General features: G+C 44.0%; 1 protein-coding gene across 1 annotated transcript in view; it reads left to right on the forward strand.

Moving 5' to 3' along the window:
* Positions 1–14,196, forward strand: part of Lrmda (leucine rich melanocyte differentiation associated) — a 1,012,055-nt gene extending 997,859 nt beyond the window's left edge. The window contains exon 7 of the mRNA XM_038310121.1: positions 14,061–14,196. Within this exon, the coding sequence (XP_038166049.1) occupies positions 14,061–14,140 (80 nt within the window). The 3' untranslated portion in view covers positions 14,141–14,196. The remainder of the gene's footprint in view (positions 1–14,060) is intronic.
* Positions 14,197–18,801: the final 4,605 nt, after the last annotated feature.

Consider the following 18,801-nt stretch of genomic DNA (forward strand, 5'->3'; position numbering starts at 1 on the left):
TAAATGAAAATGACCTCCTAAGCCTGTAGATAGTGACACTAGTAGGAGGTGGCCTTGCTAGAGTGGGCGTGGTCTTGTGGGAGGAAGTGTGTCACTGGAGGCAGTCTTTGAGGTTTCATTAGTCAAGGCCGGTGTCTCTCTCATAATATTCCCTGGAAACCCCCCTACTTATTCATTTTCCTAATCTCTAAAGTGCTTCTCGACCCCACCAACTGGTAGTCAACCATCATGCCTAGCTTCCTTCTACCAAGCCCACCACATGCCAACATCTGGGAATGAGTCTCTAACACATAGGTTCATGAGAAACATTTATGATCCAAACCGTAGAGAGATGGGCAGGAGTGAGAATCTGGAAGTCACTGACAGAGTTGCAGCTAGCTTCTCTCCCTGCCCTGAATGAGTCTTTCTAGCTGTCACCATTACTACCATGTCTAGAGCCGTTTTCAATGTCCTAAAATTCAGATTGATTGATAGATAGACCCTGTCTGCCTCCTCTCTTCATCCCACTTGACCTACCGCTGTTCTACCCCTGGGGCTCAGAGCACTAGTTTATTGAGGGACTTGGCTTTGAAAACTCCCACACGAAGCGATTCTAGACAACCACTGCCTTCTAGGGAGGGTGGGCAGCTACCCCTGGGTCCCCAATCAGTTTTGAGGCTTTTTACTTAGAGAGCATTCTGTCTTATTTCGCCCTATCTTCCCTCTGTGGTTGTCCCCATCAGTCATTTAGACTAATTGCTTAGTTGCATAGCATTGTTGAAGGCCTACCAAAAGTTACGTTATTTACTTGGGGTCATGTGGGCTTCGAGGGCAAGAAGAGAGATTGTCCAGGAACACTCCCACCCTGACTATAGCAAGATGTCATGGTGACCGGCTAGTTCCTCCTGTCTGCCCCACCTCCTCCATTCCAAGTCCTTCTTCTCCTCAACTCACCACTGGCGCTCGGAGAGTGGAATACACACAGCCTCGGCCCTCAATTACTGTAATGGCTTATAATGAGATCTTGGCCAAGTAGCAGGTAGCTGCTTATTACTTCCTGCTCACAGCATGGGCAATGTCTATGCTGTTAATTTGTGTTGCTGAATGTGTCTCCGAGCTGGGCATCAAACTGTCAGAGCCAGATGTATTCTATTAGGCTACACTGGACAATGGGCAATCTTTTCTTCCAGTATGGAGGCATGTTAACTTACCACAGGGTAAATCCTGACTAATCAAATAAAAGGGGTAACATCCTAAGTTATCTCAAAGTATTGCATTTGCATTCCAGGGACAGATAACATGTGATATCACTTACACCTACTGTCACTAATGTCTCTCTGCTTGGGACGGTTCCATTGACAGCCAAAAAAACCCCCAAAAACCAAAAAAACAAAAACAAAAACAAAAACAAAAAAACAAAAAAAAACCCAAAAAACCAACTCAGGAGATTGGTAACTTCAATGAGTTTTAGTTAGGCTAGCTCTAATGAAGGCCCTGCTAAAGTATTTAGTAGGCCTTCATCTTGGGCAAGAACTTGGGTCCAGAAAGTTCAGCGATCTTATAAATTTCTTTCTCTTCATGTATACACACGTGCACATAAACACAGACACACATATATGTGCATCACTCATGTGAGATGGGTAGTTGAAGACATTTGGGAGTAGAATTTGTTAGTGCTCAGGTATTGCATTGTGTTCCTGCATTGATAGACTTTTGCATACAAAATAAAATAAAAAAATTTTAAATTGTAAACTTCTTCCAGTTAGATCAAATAGCAAGAGACTCTTCTCGTTTTCTTGGGGAGAAGGCAGTTCTGACTGCCTGGAATTAGGAGAGGTTATGGTACTATCAGGGCGGGAATGGTTCCTTTGGATTCTAATGGACGACATATGGAAGCTGGGCCAATGTGCCCAAGGAGGAAGCCCTTTGCCTACTCCTTGAATCATGACAAACTCAATTATTACCACATCTGCTTAATTTTCTTTGAGAGTCCCATTCTGTCTCCTTTCTTTGTCTCTCTGTGCAACTTGTACTTATTTTCAGTATCTCCTTGAGAAATTGCAGCCCAAGGAAGCGCTCAGAACACAGCCTGCCTCTGCCTTTAGATGAGCCCCTCTATGAGAACAGATCTGAAACCCAAAAGTGAATTCTTCTTGAGGGCAAAGCCAGTGCCCCTGTTCGCACTCTGCAGGGGATCCCAGGTGTGTTCCTAGAGGGGCCTGAGAGTTTGAAAGAGAAGTAAATACTATCTGGAAATCTGCTTTCAGCTTCCCCTCCCCTCTATGCCATGAACCACGTTTGGCAGGCTCCCTTCCTGTCTTACCTCATTGGAGGTGTCTTTCCTGTTGATGGAATCAGCCCGCCACTAAAGTCAAAGAAAAAAAAGGAAAAAGTGTAAATGTCAAAGTATTGAGAAACTTTTTTCTCTCTTCTTGTAATGCTGGGGTTTGAACTCAGGGCCTGGTATTCACTAGGCAAGAGCTATACTCAGATTTTGTTGGTCCTTATTTATTTTAGGTATCATTTGTTTCTGGTTGGTTTTTTTGAATATTTTTTCTTGGAAAGCAAATAAAACTTTCATTTAGCAGAGTACAAGGCAGTAAGACCTGCAATTAGCCAGACTCTTGTGTCTCTGAATTTAAATATGAATAAAAATAAGATCATTTACTTTGCCAAAGAAAAGGGCAGGGTGAGGTAGGGAAGGGCATTTAGGTTGTTCAAGAACAATCTTTCTTAAATAACAGCGATTACCTGGGAACTTGCCAAAATAAGCAAATTACTTAGCCCAAACTCATACCCACTAAATGGCAAGTTTTTGAGGTGATTCCCATGTAGGGCAAGCCAGAGAACCAATGTCTTTGGGCCAGCACACCCAGCTCTTTGACTTGTCAAATATATAGGAAATGCTGGGCTCCTCAGGCCATTTAACCGAGTCCACATATAGCAGCTTAGAGATGGGCGACATCTTAGTGGGAAACAAGCACAGGGACCCATGTTGATCTCATGGATCAGAGGGATAAAGCCAGGCATGCTGGGATGTGCTGGGGATTGCTGGGCACTCAGTGTAGCCTAAGGGGTAATCTGCAGACCAGTAGAGCCTGTCTCAAAAGGAAAAAGGACACCTGAGGTGACTCCAACTTCTTCTGCCCCATACAAATTTTTCATTGAGTACCTACGATGTAGCCTTGGCTTCATGGTGTGTGCCAGGGTCTGCTGCCGCAACCCTTTTAGAGTTCATGTAGAGAAAAGATGCTATGACCTTGAGTAACCTTCATCTGTTCACTCCAGTCTCACACCCCAGAGAAACGTTCTCCCAGCGTCGTCCTCACAGGAAATACTCAGCTGCTGGCCCTCAGGCATACCTATAGTCAGGCTGTCACTTTACGGGTAAGGGAAAACTCAGAAGTTTCCGCTTAGTCATGAGTTAATAATCTAATTAACTACCTGGGCCCAGCCATTCCTTCGTGACTACATGACTGCTACATTGCGGGAATGCCTGGAAGGAGGGCCAGCCTCCGGTCATGCTGGCTGGAGCCACACCTACACTCTGTACCATGCTACTGGGTCCAGAACCCAGGAACTGGGGTTTGTCTGTCTGCTCTTCCTGGGCTGAACCCCTCACTTGTTTCCTCCCATATGATACAGTTTAATGCTGTCTCTTAGAATTTAAAAACATGCTAGGCTTGACATCCATGGAAGCTGTAGACATCAAGGGCTCTTATGGGATGGGAGAGGAGTCATTTGTTGTTCTGGGTATGAGTGGTGGCGCAGGACCAGACGCCCTGAGAAGAGCAGACAGGGCTTGGGTTTAAGCAAGGAAGGCTCGCCCTTATAAGAAAGCAGCCATGATTTCTGTGTATTGACCCAAAGTTCACTTTAGTCAGAAAATAAAAATAATTTTGAAAAGCTGCCCTCGGATAATGGCTTCTCCATGCAGGCAGATGGCCGTCATTTGGCTTTGGGGATGTCCGTGGTGCCAGTGCTTTTGGGATTTTGTTTTGTTCCTTTCTCTAAGAAGGAATCTGTCATTATTAGTTTGCATGCTTCTTTGCATTTACACAGGTGATATAAAGAATGAACAAACAAACAAACAAACAAAAATATCCAACCCTTGAGCTGTAGCTGGTAAGGAAAAGTAGTCCCTGAAACGAAGGCAGAAGGAACCTAAAAGTGTCAGGGTGAGGGGCTTTGGTAGCCTCAGTCCCAGATAGCCTTCAGCCAAGATTGGATAAACATGACATATTGATCATTACAGAATGTGTAATTGGTGACCACAAGCACAGTGTGGCTTTAATGGCCTTCTCTGAATAGTTGCCCTTATTTATTTTAAGAAAGCTGCAGCTGTTTCCTAACTACATGCTGCCCTCTAGTGGCCATGATTCTGACTTCAAAAGATGAAATGGAAAAGAAATGCAGAGATAATGGTGGAAGGGGTTCCTCTCTCTCTCTCTCTCTCTCTCTCTCTCTCTCTCTCTCTCTCTCTCTCTCTCTCTCTCTCTCTCTCTCTCTCTCTCTCTCTCTCCTCCTTCTACTTCTCCTTCTCTTCTTCTCCTTTCCCTCTCTCTCCCTGTGTCTGAAAGATTTCTGAGTTCTCTTGAAACAGAAGCATGATGCCTTCATACTTGACCACTGCCATTTTGAATGACAGCCATGGAGAGATCGTCCATGGGCAGCTGGAAAGGTGCCTCATGAATCTCACTTGATTTGCATCCCACCCAGCACTCTGGAATCCAGCTCTCTCTCTCAGCTCTGTTGCCCTCCTTGGAGGAACAGCACTGGTCTCTTGCTGGCTCTGCAAGCCCCATTACCCCCTGTGAGAAAGTAGCAGAGGATGAGCCCCAGTCCTGTTGTTGGGGATCCTTGAAGTTCTCAGGAGGCCCTGGCGCCTGTGAATAAGACTGAACCAATAAATAATACATTGGAAAAATAAGCTATAAAAGCAAAACTTCCTTTCCTGTCTGAAAGAGATCAATGCATGGTTATTGTCACCTTAGGGAGACCAATCAGAACCTCATTCTCTCTGTAAGTGAAGGACTTCCCTCTAAATGAGCATCCTTAAATTCTGTCCCAGCTGGAGGGTTCTCTGATACAGTGAAGGAAATATTTTCAGAGGAAAATTTAGCATTTTGTGTCCTGGTTTAGTAGGGAGTTGAGTTATGCTTGCAGCATAAGTAAACCACTCTTAGGACAGCAAGAGGAAGATGATCTCTACTCTCCTTTTTACTTGGGACAAAGCAGAAACCTGAGAATGCAAATAAGTAAATAAATTAAGCTTGGATCAGTGAGATTTACAAATTTGTTTTTGAAGAGAGGGGGTGGGACTTGCTTGAGCAAGGAAATGGGGAAACTGAATTTGGTCACTTCTTTCTATTACGTTGCTGTTTGGTTGAAATATAATGAGGGTGGAGGTAAGAAGTAAATGAATTGGTGATGCTCAAAGCCAGGAAGGAGCGAGCATGCATTGGCTCTGAGGCTCTTCCATGGATGGCCTGTTAACTTCTAACAAGCACACACTCATACACACGCTCACACACACACACACACACACACACACACACACACTTATACTCACACACAATGCAAAGGAAATCAAAAGGGTTTGACATGTGAGCAAAGGCACAGGGGTTTTCCCTTCCAGGGTTCTTGATGGAGACATGCACTATCATGTCTAAGAAGGTCCATAGCATCTTCCACCTGGTCATGACATCTAGTGACATAGCAGAGGTCCTAGGAGTCCACTCAAAGGGCAAGGATTTCTAAGACTTGTACACACATTGTATTTTCTTCTAGAGGATTCCATGAAGAAAAAACTCACCTTGCTGTGAGGAGGAGAATGTGTGTGTGCTTCTTGTCCTCCCTATCCTAACTCTTTTTTTTCCTGAGATGATGAGCCGCATTTTAACTGCCCTGGTAGTCCAGCACACACTTTCCACAGACTCTGCTTTATCGCATGTCAACCTGCTCACTCAGGGCTGAGCCATCCAGCCTCCCTGGTCTGGAGGCGAGGATGCCCGCCCATCACTGTCACCTCACTCCAGTTAGACCCTTTCACTCTGGGCCTGTGCTTCCTTCAGATGCAACGTGAGGCCCCTGGCCCAGCATCTGCTCCATAATCTAAACTCTCAAGGGAGAGGTCTGAGCCTCCCCTCAGGCTACCTCAGAAAGGTTTGGGCACTGAGGCCAAGTGCACACTTCTCTGTTAGTTTAATCTGAGAGGCTCTTTGTCTGCCTCCTAACCTTTGAATTAATGGCCATATCACGGGATCTAACTTTGTTTTCATGGTGTTTACAGACAGCAGCTTGTCATGACCCTATAACTTGAATCTTATTTTATATCTAAAATGTTCACCATCAGGTTCCAGGTGCTACGAAACAAATAGAACTGTCCTTTAATTTACGATAAGGATTGCCAGTAGAAATATTCAGCTCGAGGGAAAGCTGACAGCAACTGCACCTTGAATCTATCATGATTTATTACAGATAAAAATACTGACCCAAGGCTTACATCTCAAGATCTTGAAAGCCACACAAATTCATAGGGTGGAATTAACCATGGTAGAAATTGGTGCGGGAGAATTGTCTGTATTCTGTCAATCGTGTTTTAAATAAACACTGATTGGCCAGGCAGGAAGTATAGGAGGGAAAACGAAACAGGAAGTAGAAATGATGCAAGGAGAACAGGAGAATTCTGGGAAGGAGGAAGCTGATTCCTCTCAGTCCTGTGCAGACCACCAAAGCAACAGGATGTTATCTGCCCCACTGAAAAAGGTACTGAGCCACATGGCTAACATAGATCAGAAAAATGGATTAATCAAGATGTGAGAGTTAGCCAGTAAGAGGCTAGAGCAAATGGGCCAATCAGCTTTATAACTTATAGAGATCTCTGTGTTATTTCTTTGGGCTTGCCGGCTGTGGGGTATCAGGCGGGACAGAAACCCCAACAAGCGGCCCCCCTCATGTTAAAAGAAATAATGACAAACAAAATGAAATCAGCCAGAAATCCAAAGAATAAAAGGTGACCACACTTTCTCAGAAGGTTCATACCCTCCTGTTGTAAGTCAGCAACATATAACTTCATTGCTAAAAGATGACGAGAGAACTAGATGTTGCCAAGCAATATTTCTAGTTTGCAAAAGCTAGAGAAAGGACTACTACATGGGAAAGAAGTAGTCGCCACTAAAAATAGGAAGGAAAAATTTAAGAACAGAGGAGATTTGACTTGGCACTTTAGAAGTGAAGAAGGAGTTAACCTGTCAAAATGAAACTTGCTATGCATAATCAGTGTTTTCTCAAAGAAAAATTACCAGGCAAGTTTACACATGTTAGAACATGTAAGCCAGAAGTCAAAATACCCTTGGGACCAAAATGGCAGCATTCAGTGTACACCCCTACACAGTGGCAGGGCTCAGAAGAGGCACACCCTCGTGCCTCTCAAGAGCGTGTTTGTATAACACTGCAGAAGCAGAGGGTGCAACTGGCGGTGGGTGCTGCAGGAAATAGCAAGGACAGTGTGCAGTACATCCTCTTCAGTCACAGCAGAGACTGAAGCCAGTCTTGTAAGAGTCAACCGGTGTCGTAGCAACCGTGGTACCCACTTTCAACCGAAGATGATGCTTATGAAACAAGACAGTGGCCTCAAGTCATTCCTAACTTACTAGGTGGGAAAAGAAGTGTCACTTTTTCCTTCTGTACTGTCCCCTGGGTCAAGTGGAAAGTCCATTTGACCTCAAAGCTGAGACTTACAGGCAAACGGAAGACAGATATGGCTGGTACGGAGGAAGGACTTATGCCTTCCTTCTAGAAATGCTGCACCCAAGAACCCCCTCCTTTAGTCTTTTAAAATCTCTCCATGGTTCACTTTTGTCTTGCCGCTGAGTGGCGTATGTTGAACCTTGTGTAGGACCCTGTAAGCCTGTAAGCCCTGCTAGCGCCACCATGAATCCACAGGGGAGCCAGTAGCATATAGCATGGCTGATCTCAGGCTATTGAGACAGCACTTGATTGAGACCATAAAATGCAGGTGTTTCTTCCTTCCCAGGGACTTCACCCCGACTCCTCTGCAACTGAAGTCTGGGCACATGCTTTTTGAGGATGTTTCTTTTTGGTACATGCTATTTACAGGTCTGAAAGCCAGATAAAATGTTAGAAGAAGGCTTCACCCTTCTCTCTTGAGCCAGACACTGAGATTGCTGTATTTTTGAGGCGAAAGGACTTCAGAATGAGAACACCATCAGCATTGAATGCCAGAGACTATTGCCCTGCCACCCTGTCTCTTCTTTATTAAGACAGATATTTAAGCTGTCTACATTTTTAAAAGATGTTTAAAGTGTAGGAAAGTCATATTAGAGGCTTAAGGTATACATGTCCAGGACTGGAAATTCCAAATTGGGTAGGCTCTGTTTAAATTGGTTATGCATATGCAAACACTTAAATGTGTCCAGCAGATTGCATTGACTACCTTGTCTGTGTCACACCCCGTTAGGGCTGGGTTTTGGAAGTGGAGGTGGAAGGATAAGGACTTGCATAGTATCTCATAGAACCTTGTTCTAGAAACTTCCAAAGTGACACTACTCTTACACTTTACTTCTTTGTTACTGGGGTTATCTCCCTCTTTAGATCACTACATCTTTTTCTGCCAATGCCACAGGGGTCTTCTTCCTTCTTTTCTTTTTTAGAGATGAAAGATCTCCATTCCTACCCATCTTTGTCATTGTTAGTAAGTTCCAAGTGGTCACATCCGATCATAGTCTGTTCATGTTTGTGGCAGGAGCATTTAGGGCGGTGATTCTAAGTACTACCAACAAGGTTAAGACTTAGTTTTTATATTTTATAAATCTGTGCTTCAATCTGCACTCTTCCATCAAACACGAACTCAGACATTTCCACGGTTAGTTAGGCTCTCAACATGTGGACCATGGGGATATGAGATGTGAGAGCTGATCTCAGAGCTAGCAAGCTGTAGGGCAGGCTATGAACAGGAACTTTCACACATGAAGAAGAGTGAAAGAGTTTGGACTCATATAGGGTACCCTGACTTCAAGCTATATTATAGAGGTGTAAGTTATAAGGATTTCAAGACCTAATTTAGTACACATTGGGTAAACCTCCTCCATCAAGACTATGGACCCACCTTCATGAAAGAAACATTTAAAATACCAAATCACCTATTTCACAATGCAAGAGGAACCACATGATTATCTGTGTCTTCACTTTCAAGAGGGGAAAAGAGGGAGGGTAAGGGACTAATGCACATGGCCAATAGACATTAAGGACAGACAGTAGGAGTGGGAAGCCATGATGGAATGGTGTATATGGAACTTTAGAGGGGTATGTCAGAACCCTGTTTTCCTGGACAGCAAGGATTATACCCCCACACCCTGCCGCTACTTGCTATGTCTCCAGAATGGTCCCTATCACCACAGCCTTGCATTCAAGAAAAGAGGCAGATTCCCACCCACTAAGCAGCGCCAAGGTCATAACTTAACTCGCATAATCAGGACATCCATTGTAGACGGTGGGAACATGATGGAGGAGAGTCATCTGGCTATATGTTACTTTCATTGGTTAATAAAGAAACTGCTTGGCCCAATAGGTCAAAACATAGGTGGGTGGAGTAGGCAGAACAGGATGCTGGGAGTGAGGCAGATGCTTCAGACAGTCGCCATAGGCAGTCGCCATGCCTCTCCTCTCCGAGATGGACACAGGTTAAGATCTCTCCTGGTAAGCGACCACCTTGTGGTACTACACACATTACTAAATATGGGTTAAAGCAAGATATGAGAATTAACTAATAAGAGGCTAAAACTAATGGGCCAGGCAGTGTTTAAATGAATACAGTTTCCATGTAATTATTTCAGGTATAAAGCTAGCCGGGTGGCGGGATGCAGCTCACTGTCCTTCTACAGGAACACTGAAAAGATAAAGGACCTCTTTACAACAGATTCTTCCTCCACACACTTTTTTTCCCCATAATTATAGCTTTAAGAGCTTATGGTGATGGGAAAGATGGCTTCTTAAGAAAAATTAGGAGTTTCATCTGGCAGGAGAGGATTCCCCAGGAGACAGTGCTCTGTCATTTTTCAGAGCCCCCAAAAGAAACCCCTGCACCGACAACTGCACATTGGCCTGATGTATGGCCAGCCCGCCCACTTACTATGGCCAGAGCCTCATGTATTAATTAAAAACACTCCGCATGCCATTACATATGTTGTCTACTTCCATTTCGGCAACCATATAGTTTGAGGAGATACAAATAAGAAAATCCATTGCGGATGTGTCTGAGGCTATGGCCTACTGAGTCACCACCACCATGTCTCAAATTCCAGCCACAGAGAACCTCCCTAAGAAAATACAAAGTGCACACAAAAGGCCCCACCCGCCCACAGTTTCCACAGCCTCTGGCAGTTGCTGGAGTTGAGGAAGAGGGCGGAGTGAGAATAGGAACTACCCATACCACCATCTCCCTCAGTTTGTGAACAGAACCTATGACCTCACAAATGACTTTCTTGGTAAATGAAAATCTTCTGACCATATGTGGGGGTGTACCAGGCTATTTCTTCATTCCCTTCTTAATGTCTTAAAAAAACCCAAAAACTACAAAATCAAATATTTTGGGTAGTCTCATCCCCATTGTGAGCTCAGATAGGGAATGAACAAGAGGCAAAACTTGCTTAATTTAAGCATCTGTGTATGACTCTGGTACAAAAGTATCAGCTTATTTTGTGAGCCTCTAGCCTGGGCATGGTTGTCCCCGGACTAGCTCCAGCAGCTGGGTTTTATTTAGGTTTGCCAGGCCACCCCTGAGCCTTCCCAGAGCAGCCCCAGCCCGCAAGAGTTTAATTTCTCCTTAAGTGTTTAATTCAAGGTGACAGCTCCTAACACATTGGTCCTCTGATCAGCTTAAGTCAGCCAGCTATCAGTGGGGAAGTGTCTGCACAGCCCACGGTGATATTGACTTAGGTTATCTATAGGCCCTGTACCCACAGCTCCCACAGACCAAGGCTGCCAGAACCTTCATAGGCATGACAAGTTTTGGAGCAATGTATAGAAGAAAGATTCTGGTTCTGCAGGAGCAGAAGAGTAAAGCCCCATGCTAGGGAGAGATGCCAGCTTGTCTTAGAGTCCCAGACAGTGCTCGGGTGTCCTTGGCATAATATGGCGCTGGTATCTCTGTCAGCATCTCTGTTTTCTGTCACCATGCACAATCCAGGGCCTGTCTCCAGTACTGACAGTGTCTTTTCAGATCAGGTTAGTGCCAGCCCAAAGACCAAGTCAGCTTCCCAGCACACAGCCCCTTTGTTTGAAGTCCGACCTTTTGTCATTAATGCACTCCGTGTCTATTTAAATCTGACAGTGAGTGCAGTATCTGTTTCCCCATCAAGAGATCATTGACAATATTAATAACTCACGACTTTGCCTCATTCTCCAAGTGCTGACACCTAGCCACAGACTCCTGCGTTCACCAGACAGCCCTCTCTTGTCAGGATGTCTTGCTTTCAGGCCCAGAGAAACAGGGCAGGCCTTTAAAAGAACTTTTATCAATGCCAACCAAAGATGTGTGAGCGTGGCTCCCAGTGTAGCCGCAGTTCACGTTCCAGGAACACTGTTCCCATCTGCTTGTATTGAGAGTGGAAGTTCAGCACGAAGGGAGGTGGAGAGCAAAGACTTGGAATCATGGAATGTCTGGGCAAGTTCACCAGAGGGAGTGCAAGCACGGCAGGCCATGGTGTGTGCACATGCCTGCCTGCCATGCAGTTTGTCCATCAGGAGGACTGTGCTCTTTATGATATTTGGCAGCCATATCCATTTCTTTTTGTAAAAATCCATGCTGTCCTGGTACTGTAGAAAGAAATTAACGCCCTTTGGACCATCCCTCCAGATGTGTGAGAGTTGCTTGTATCAGGTAGGTTTAAGGCAGCACCTTGCAGGGTCTCCCATGCATTTGAGGCTTACCAAGCTAGGCCATAATAGAAGCAGAATGTGCCCATCCCAGCTCATAGACCACCAGGGTTCTGGCATTGGTGATGATGTTAGTATAACTCTAGGCTCTACAAAATACGATAAAGGGAACAGCTCTGTGTTAATAGCTGAAAGAATGCATCACAAGAAAGAAATGAGTGAGGTTTCAAACAAGCTCAATATTTCCAGGCACTAGATAAATAGCGAAAACAAGGAATTGGGGACTAGGGACATGGAAGCACAGAAAAGTCAAGTCAGGCAGGAAAAATGACCCATCATAAAACTGTGCATGGCAACACAGCAAGAAAAGAACCAGTTTGCAAATGATGTCACCCTGTCCCTCTTCCAACTCTGAGATCACCTAGGACTCCAGTAACTTTCAAGTTTGCCTCTGGCTATTCAAAGCAGGGCATATCAATACTACCCTTAGAAGTTTCTACAAATTATTTTAACCTGTATTTAAGAATTAAGTTTAGGGAATGGGGAGGAGAGATGCTTGGTAAAGTGCTTGCCATGCAAGCATGAAGACCTGAGTTTGATCCCCAGGGCCTAAATAAATAGGCAGTGTACATTTGTATTTTCAAAGATGGGCTGAGCAGAAAGAACCTGGGGGTTGCTGGCCAATCAGTTAGCCGAATCCATGCACTCCTGGTCAATAAGAGACACAACAAGGCTATACAGCAACTGAGGAAGACAGCTGATGTCAGCATGTGGCCTACACACACACACATACACACACGTGTGTACACACACACATACACACATACATACACACATACAGAGAAAGAGAGAGAGAGAACACAAATTCATGAGACACAAGATCTTCTACTAAGATTTGATGTGAAAAATAGAACTGATCTCAATAGAGCTGATCTCAAATCAGCAGAGAATGATGTGTGCTGACCTCACTCTTCGGAGCTGATGAAATACATAATCCTATGCAGAAGTAGCAGTCATCACAGGCAAGTTTGTGGCTTGTGGATTAGGTTTTATGGCTGTTTCCTTGCCTTGCCTTCTGTGTACTTGAATTAAGTCTATTTGTATACAGGCAGCTATGTGCAAGTAGATTTTAAGTTAGTTCTTCTAAAATTGGGAAGAAAAAATAGAGGTGGTAAAAAGGCAATAAATATTTTCTTGAGAAAACACTTTTTGTTCTTAATAATCTTATAGTTTTCACAATGATTGTAGCCAATGTCTTCTGGGTATTTATTCTGTAGTATTGTGAATCAAACCAGAGACTTCACAATCTAGGCAAGCACTGCTCCGTCATTTACATGGCTAGCCTTTGGTTTATATTTACTCATTTTTTGGAAACAGAGTCTCACAATCGAGCCATGTTAGACTCGAACTCACATCCTTCTGCTCAGTCCACCCAAGTGCTAAGATTACAGGCATGCATCGCCGAGCACAGAACCTTTGTGGGTTTCATATAAAGAGAAGTTGATTAGAACCTTCTCTAATTCTGTTTCACAGTGCTGTATCCACCACAGGCAAGTTTTCTAAGGAGTCACAGATTAGCTATGCAGTCGAACTAAAGAGGAAATGCGTTTTCACACGAGAGATGAGTTGGGGATCCCTAAGGTCAGTGGTCCTTGTGACTTGCCTTAGTCTTCAGTAAGCATGGCCTCTCTTCTTTAATCACCCAGCATGGGCTTGAAGTCCCCTGGGATTTGGAAAATTCTCTCTGGAAGTCAACAGTATTGATTTCCAATAAAGGACTTCAAAATAGTTCCACTCTAGGAAGATTACCCTTGAGTTGGATTCATTTGATTTAAGCTTAACTTTCCATTCTTAGAAACTAGACTAAGTAAAACTGGAGAGGAGGGGGTCAAACTATATTTTGGAAAACTATTTGTCAAATTATAAAAGTTCTTAAAATGAGGAAATCACCCAGAAAACTTTATTCCTAGGAACCTATACTTCATATTATATTAGTAGTGATATTTCATTTCAAAAGCCACCTCTGAGAACAAGAAGGCACAGTCTTTGTCATCCGAGGCTTAATCTGTTTTCTACTTGCCATCAGATCAGCAATCATAGTGCACGGCTGTTAATAACAGCTGGATTTCTGAACTATGTGAATTATGCCACCAGTAATGATGTGTGTCTCTTTCTGTTCGCAGGTATCCTGGCGAAAGGTCGCTATTTTTACTATGGAAGAAACTCAGAGGGTAACAGGTTCATCCGAGATGACCAGCTCTGAAACCAAATTCTACATGCCTTAACCTATTTCATGAAAATAAAATGGAAAGGCAAGAAAAACCAGAGTCCACATTGTGTCTCTGTAAGACAGCTCTCAGTACCGTGCGCCGACTTTGCCAGGCCTGTCAAGCTCATCCAACTGCCGTAGACTGAATGGTCACAGAGAGATTGACATGATTGCCCTTAAGGAGGCCTCATCCACCAGGGTGACAGACAGCGGTGGCGCAGCCCCCGGGCTGACAGCGTGAACACCATGATAGATTGCCTGGTCTCTTCGCTGCTCACAGGGGGACGGGGCTCACACCTGGGGCCTCCTCAGACACGCTCACTGGCTGCAGTTTAGTGAAAGAGGCACTCCTGAGATCGCCTCCTGAGTCCTCAGATATCTCTGTGCGTTGGGTTTCTTCTCGGTGGGTGGAGTAGCCACTGGTACAGAGGAAGGACGTCCCCTTTAGCCTGACTATTAGGCATTACATTTAGCCAACTCATACACATTGTTTTTTATTGTTGGCAATGTACTTCCATTTGGAGCTATCATTCAAAGGACACAACTTCTCCACCAAGTCATCTATTTATATGTGGCTTCATGATACAACTCCTGAATTTCTGTAAATCCCTGACTACCAAAGCATTTTAGTTCAAAATCTGCTTGTCTTGAACATGTCGGTCACAGAGTAAGCCATATTTCCTGGCTCAGGGTTTAGCAACACTAGAGATTTTCCTTTGGTTCTAACCATGCTGTCATCTATGCCTATGGCTATATTCACCCTAAAGGCTGCACTGTCCCTTTGGATGCTCGTTAAGTGTAGTGAAATAATGAGAGATGGTGTGATGGGCCAGGAGGTTGGAAACCAAATGGAAGGTTGTGGAAATACCCAGCAGACCAGACAGGTTTGAGAGAACACAAAACTTTAAAGGTTCTTGTTTCTCTGAGAACCTCTCAGGAGTCAGATCCATAGTTAATGAGACATTTCCAGTTCTTTCTTTAGCTGTGGCTGTTTCCTAGCACTGGGATCACAGGGAAAGCAAGCACAGCCATGCTAGCCAAATGGCTTACTTTGTCTACCTCACAGCTGTCCGGGACAAGCCGCTTTAGAAGGCATCTGAAAGACTTCTTGCCCTTGACACAATGGCGTTTATCCTTCCTTCTTGTATTTATGCCATGTGTTCACTTCCCTGAGTCTCCTAGGTAGGGCAGTGAAGACTGAGAGAGAATCCCTCCAAGCCATGGATAGTAAGAGGATTCCTAGTGGAGTGTCAGTCACTGAGGACTCAGATTCCCTAAGCTGCTGGAGATGCACCCATCTTTCTCAGATCTAATCCGTTTACATAGCCTTTGCCCCACTCAGTCAACACAGCCTTGGAATAACACATATTCAGGCTGGCAGGAGTCCTGCATAGAGATTACACAACCTCCATTCATCAGCTGTTAGGAGCAGCTAACGTTAAAGTCCTCGAGACCATTAATAACTAGAGATTATACAAGCTACTCATAACCAGGGTTGAGTACCTTCTCTGTTTGATCTACACAACAGCACCCAGAGCTAATGGTTTCCATTAGCGCCATCAGGTCCCACCTTGCCTCTTTGTTTAGTGGCATCAGAACATTTGGTCCATTGCATATTATGGGAAGCAAGGCTCTGAGCAAGGGCAGTGAGAGGAGTCTGATGTCACATCCAATCTACCGGCACATATATCCCTGTCCTCATAAAAGGCTTTAACCCTGCCTTGAACAATAAAAAAGCACTTGCGAACTGACCACAGAATTTTTCCATCTTTATTTTTCTTACTTGTTTACTTTTCTTAATGTCAGAACCATTTGTATCATGCGCAGGAATGTCTCCCTCAATGTGAGCTCTGGAGGCAGAAAAAAAAAGAAAAAGAAAAAAATTGGAGTGAGTTATTGAGCACAGTGTTTCCCTCTCTTTGGGTTGTTTGTTTTCTTCCAGAATGGTGTAATAACTTCAATTAAGATTAGCTTTAATTATAGCTTACGTAAAGGCCATCACGGCAGTATATTCATCTAACTGATGGAATTATAGTGAGTTTTGTTTCTCTTAAGTAGGGATGATGATAATGAATTATTGTCGGGTTGTTTACAAGCCCATTGTCTGTTGAGCAACATCTGCCCTTCTAGAACTGGCCTGTGGTCTGCACTGGCAGCAGAGAAAGCCTTGGGCCTTGTTTATTTAAAATCTGTGGGAATTTCCTAAACCTTATTTTTCAAAGTTGGAAATTACAGGGTAATAAATTCATCTGAAGTCCAGACGTGTCTCATCCGTCCCTTGACACCTGTTTGTCTTCCTCACTCTGCGGCAAGCAGCCTGTTCTTTGGGGACCGCTCTTGGATAACCCTGTCTCGTGTTCCCAGGCCATTTGGTCTGAGTCCAGGGACCTGGAAGATGCATGGAATTCTGGAGCTGTCTGTTGCTTCTGGAAAGCAGGGAGATGATCTTGCTCCTAAATAACATACTTAGAACACTTTGTTCCTGCGGGAGTAATGTTTTAGATTGTGGGAAATCCTATTAAAATACTATTGTAATCCTTTGCTTTACCGTTCCCAGCCTCACTCATAAAAGCTCCACTGTTTGCTGCTTTAAATAGAAGCATATTACAAAAGACCATCGCTTGATCAGGCTACGTATCTCCATGTTGTGTGCTTTTACACATATTCATGTGTATTAAGGAATAAAAGAAAGCAAACTACAGACTGAGTGAAAGGTGTGTGTGTGTGTGTGTGTGTGTGTGTGTGTGTGTTTCTAATCAAGCTGTAGCTTCACCACTTCAAGGGAAACCATCTTCCTTGCTCTTTCTAAGAAACAGCCTTGATGTCTTTCTCTTCTTAGCCATCATGAAGAATAAAAACAATCTACAGCTACAAGGCTCTTTCTGTCACAACTGTAACATGACTCAGAACTTTCTACTTGCAAGAGCAACCTGCGTCAGACATGTGTGTCACTGCCTGATGCCCAGGCAAGATGCTAAAGGGCTTGCTGCTACTCTCCACCGTTGCCCATCTGCTGCAGTTCATCCTATGTGACTTTCACTACTGTTTATTCCAGTTTTGTTTCCAAGAAGCCACCTTCCCTGAAGAAGGGTGTTTCCATTACTTGCCTCTGGTGTCTCCACTTTGTGTGGCTACAGTACTATAATATACCCTGAGTAAAAAGGCAAAAAGAGACCAGAAAAGCATGAAGCATGCTGGTCACTTGTTTATGTGACAGCCAGGTCATTGAATCTTGACTTAATACCCGAGTGTTACTTACGTTCCTTCTGCCAGTGTTGTTTTATACATGTTTCACCAGGTTTTTACTTAGTGTCAGTGCACACACATGTGACTGCATGCCACTGTTTGTGAGGGGAAGTCTGACAGTCTGCTAGACCCAGGCTTCTCCTTCTACCATGTGGGACTTGCGGATGAACTCAGGTGCTCATTCTAGTGGCAGGCATCTATCAATTCCCTCTGAGCCACCTTTCCAAAACACTGTCTTTCAACATTTGAAGAACACCACAACACAGACACCTCTGCAAATCATTGCTTTTCTACAGGTTTCTCTGGAATCTCCCAGTATTGGTGGTGCTCCATTAGGTGATAATAACATAAATGTAATTTGGTTTCTCTGTGGTAAGAGTATTAATAAATTGTGTCATTCGTAAACATTAACACACCAGTGTGTGGACATTCTTCTGAAGAAAAGCAGGATGTGGCCAGCGGTTAAACCAACTCAGGAAAGAGAGTTATGCTAGGAAAGAGGGGTGATATCTAATATGGGGTATGTATTATAAAATTTAGTGGGATATGAAAGGCAATAAATAGGATTATGCCAAGGAAGAGCATGGAAATAGCCCAGATGTGGCATTTTAGTGGAGAAGGGTAGGCTCAGAATTGAGAATAATGAGAGAAGAAGAGGAAAGACAAATTCCTGCCAACCCAAAGATTTTCCCATGGAGGAACATTCCTCTGCAAAATGAAGTCCCATTTGATATCACTGATTGGCACCTACTGGACATACTCAAGTTTCCGCACGTAGAATAATAAAGAATGTGGAGCAGATGTATTAGGTGCCACACGGACACATGTGCCTATGTATGATGGCACACAGGGCCACTGCTGACTGATTCTAACTTGTGTCTAATGTGGAAGCCCACAGTCTTGAATCCGTTCGATCCTGAGTAAAGTTCAGAGAGTTCAAACCTATCCTTGCCCCTCAAGGCCAAATAATAGGATGTTTGGCCAAAGTTGTGGCTACTGGATGTCTTGCTCCTCAAACACCAGACAACAGGATGTTTGACTTAGGGCGTGGTTACTAGGTGTTTTGGGACATATGGAGGTAATTACACTTGTTTGTTCCTTGTATCATGGGAGGGTAGTCTTTTGTCCTCCCCTTTTGATTGGGGTATAGAAGGGCTATGAGTAATACAGTTGAGGATGTTACACTGGCCCCTCCTGACTCTATCTTCTTTCTCTTGTCTATTTCTTTCCTCAATCCCCACTCCCCTTTTCAGGAATGTGTGAACAAGTTTGCCAGTCCAACAGTGGAGCTGCTCACAAAACCTCCCATCCTAAGTTAAGTTTCCGTAGACCAACAAAAAGAAAACAGTGTCTGAGCAGGAAGATGAGAAAGACTTACATTGACGTGATTCCTCAGACTCATTCAGTCT

This window comes from Arvicola amphibius, chromosome 13 (assembly GCF_903992535.2).
Source record: "Arvicola amphibius chromosome 13, mArvAmp1.2, whole genome shotgun sequence".
Taxonomy (NCBI): domain Eukaryota; kingdom Metazoa; phylum Chordata; class Mammalia; order Rodentia; family Cricetidae; genus Arvicola; species Arvicola amphibius.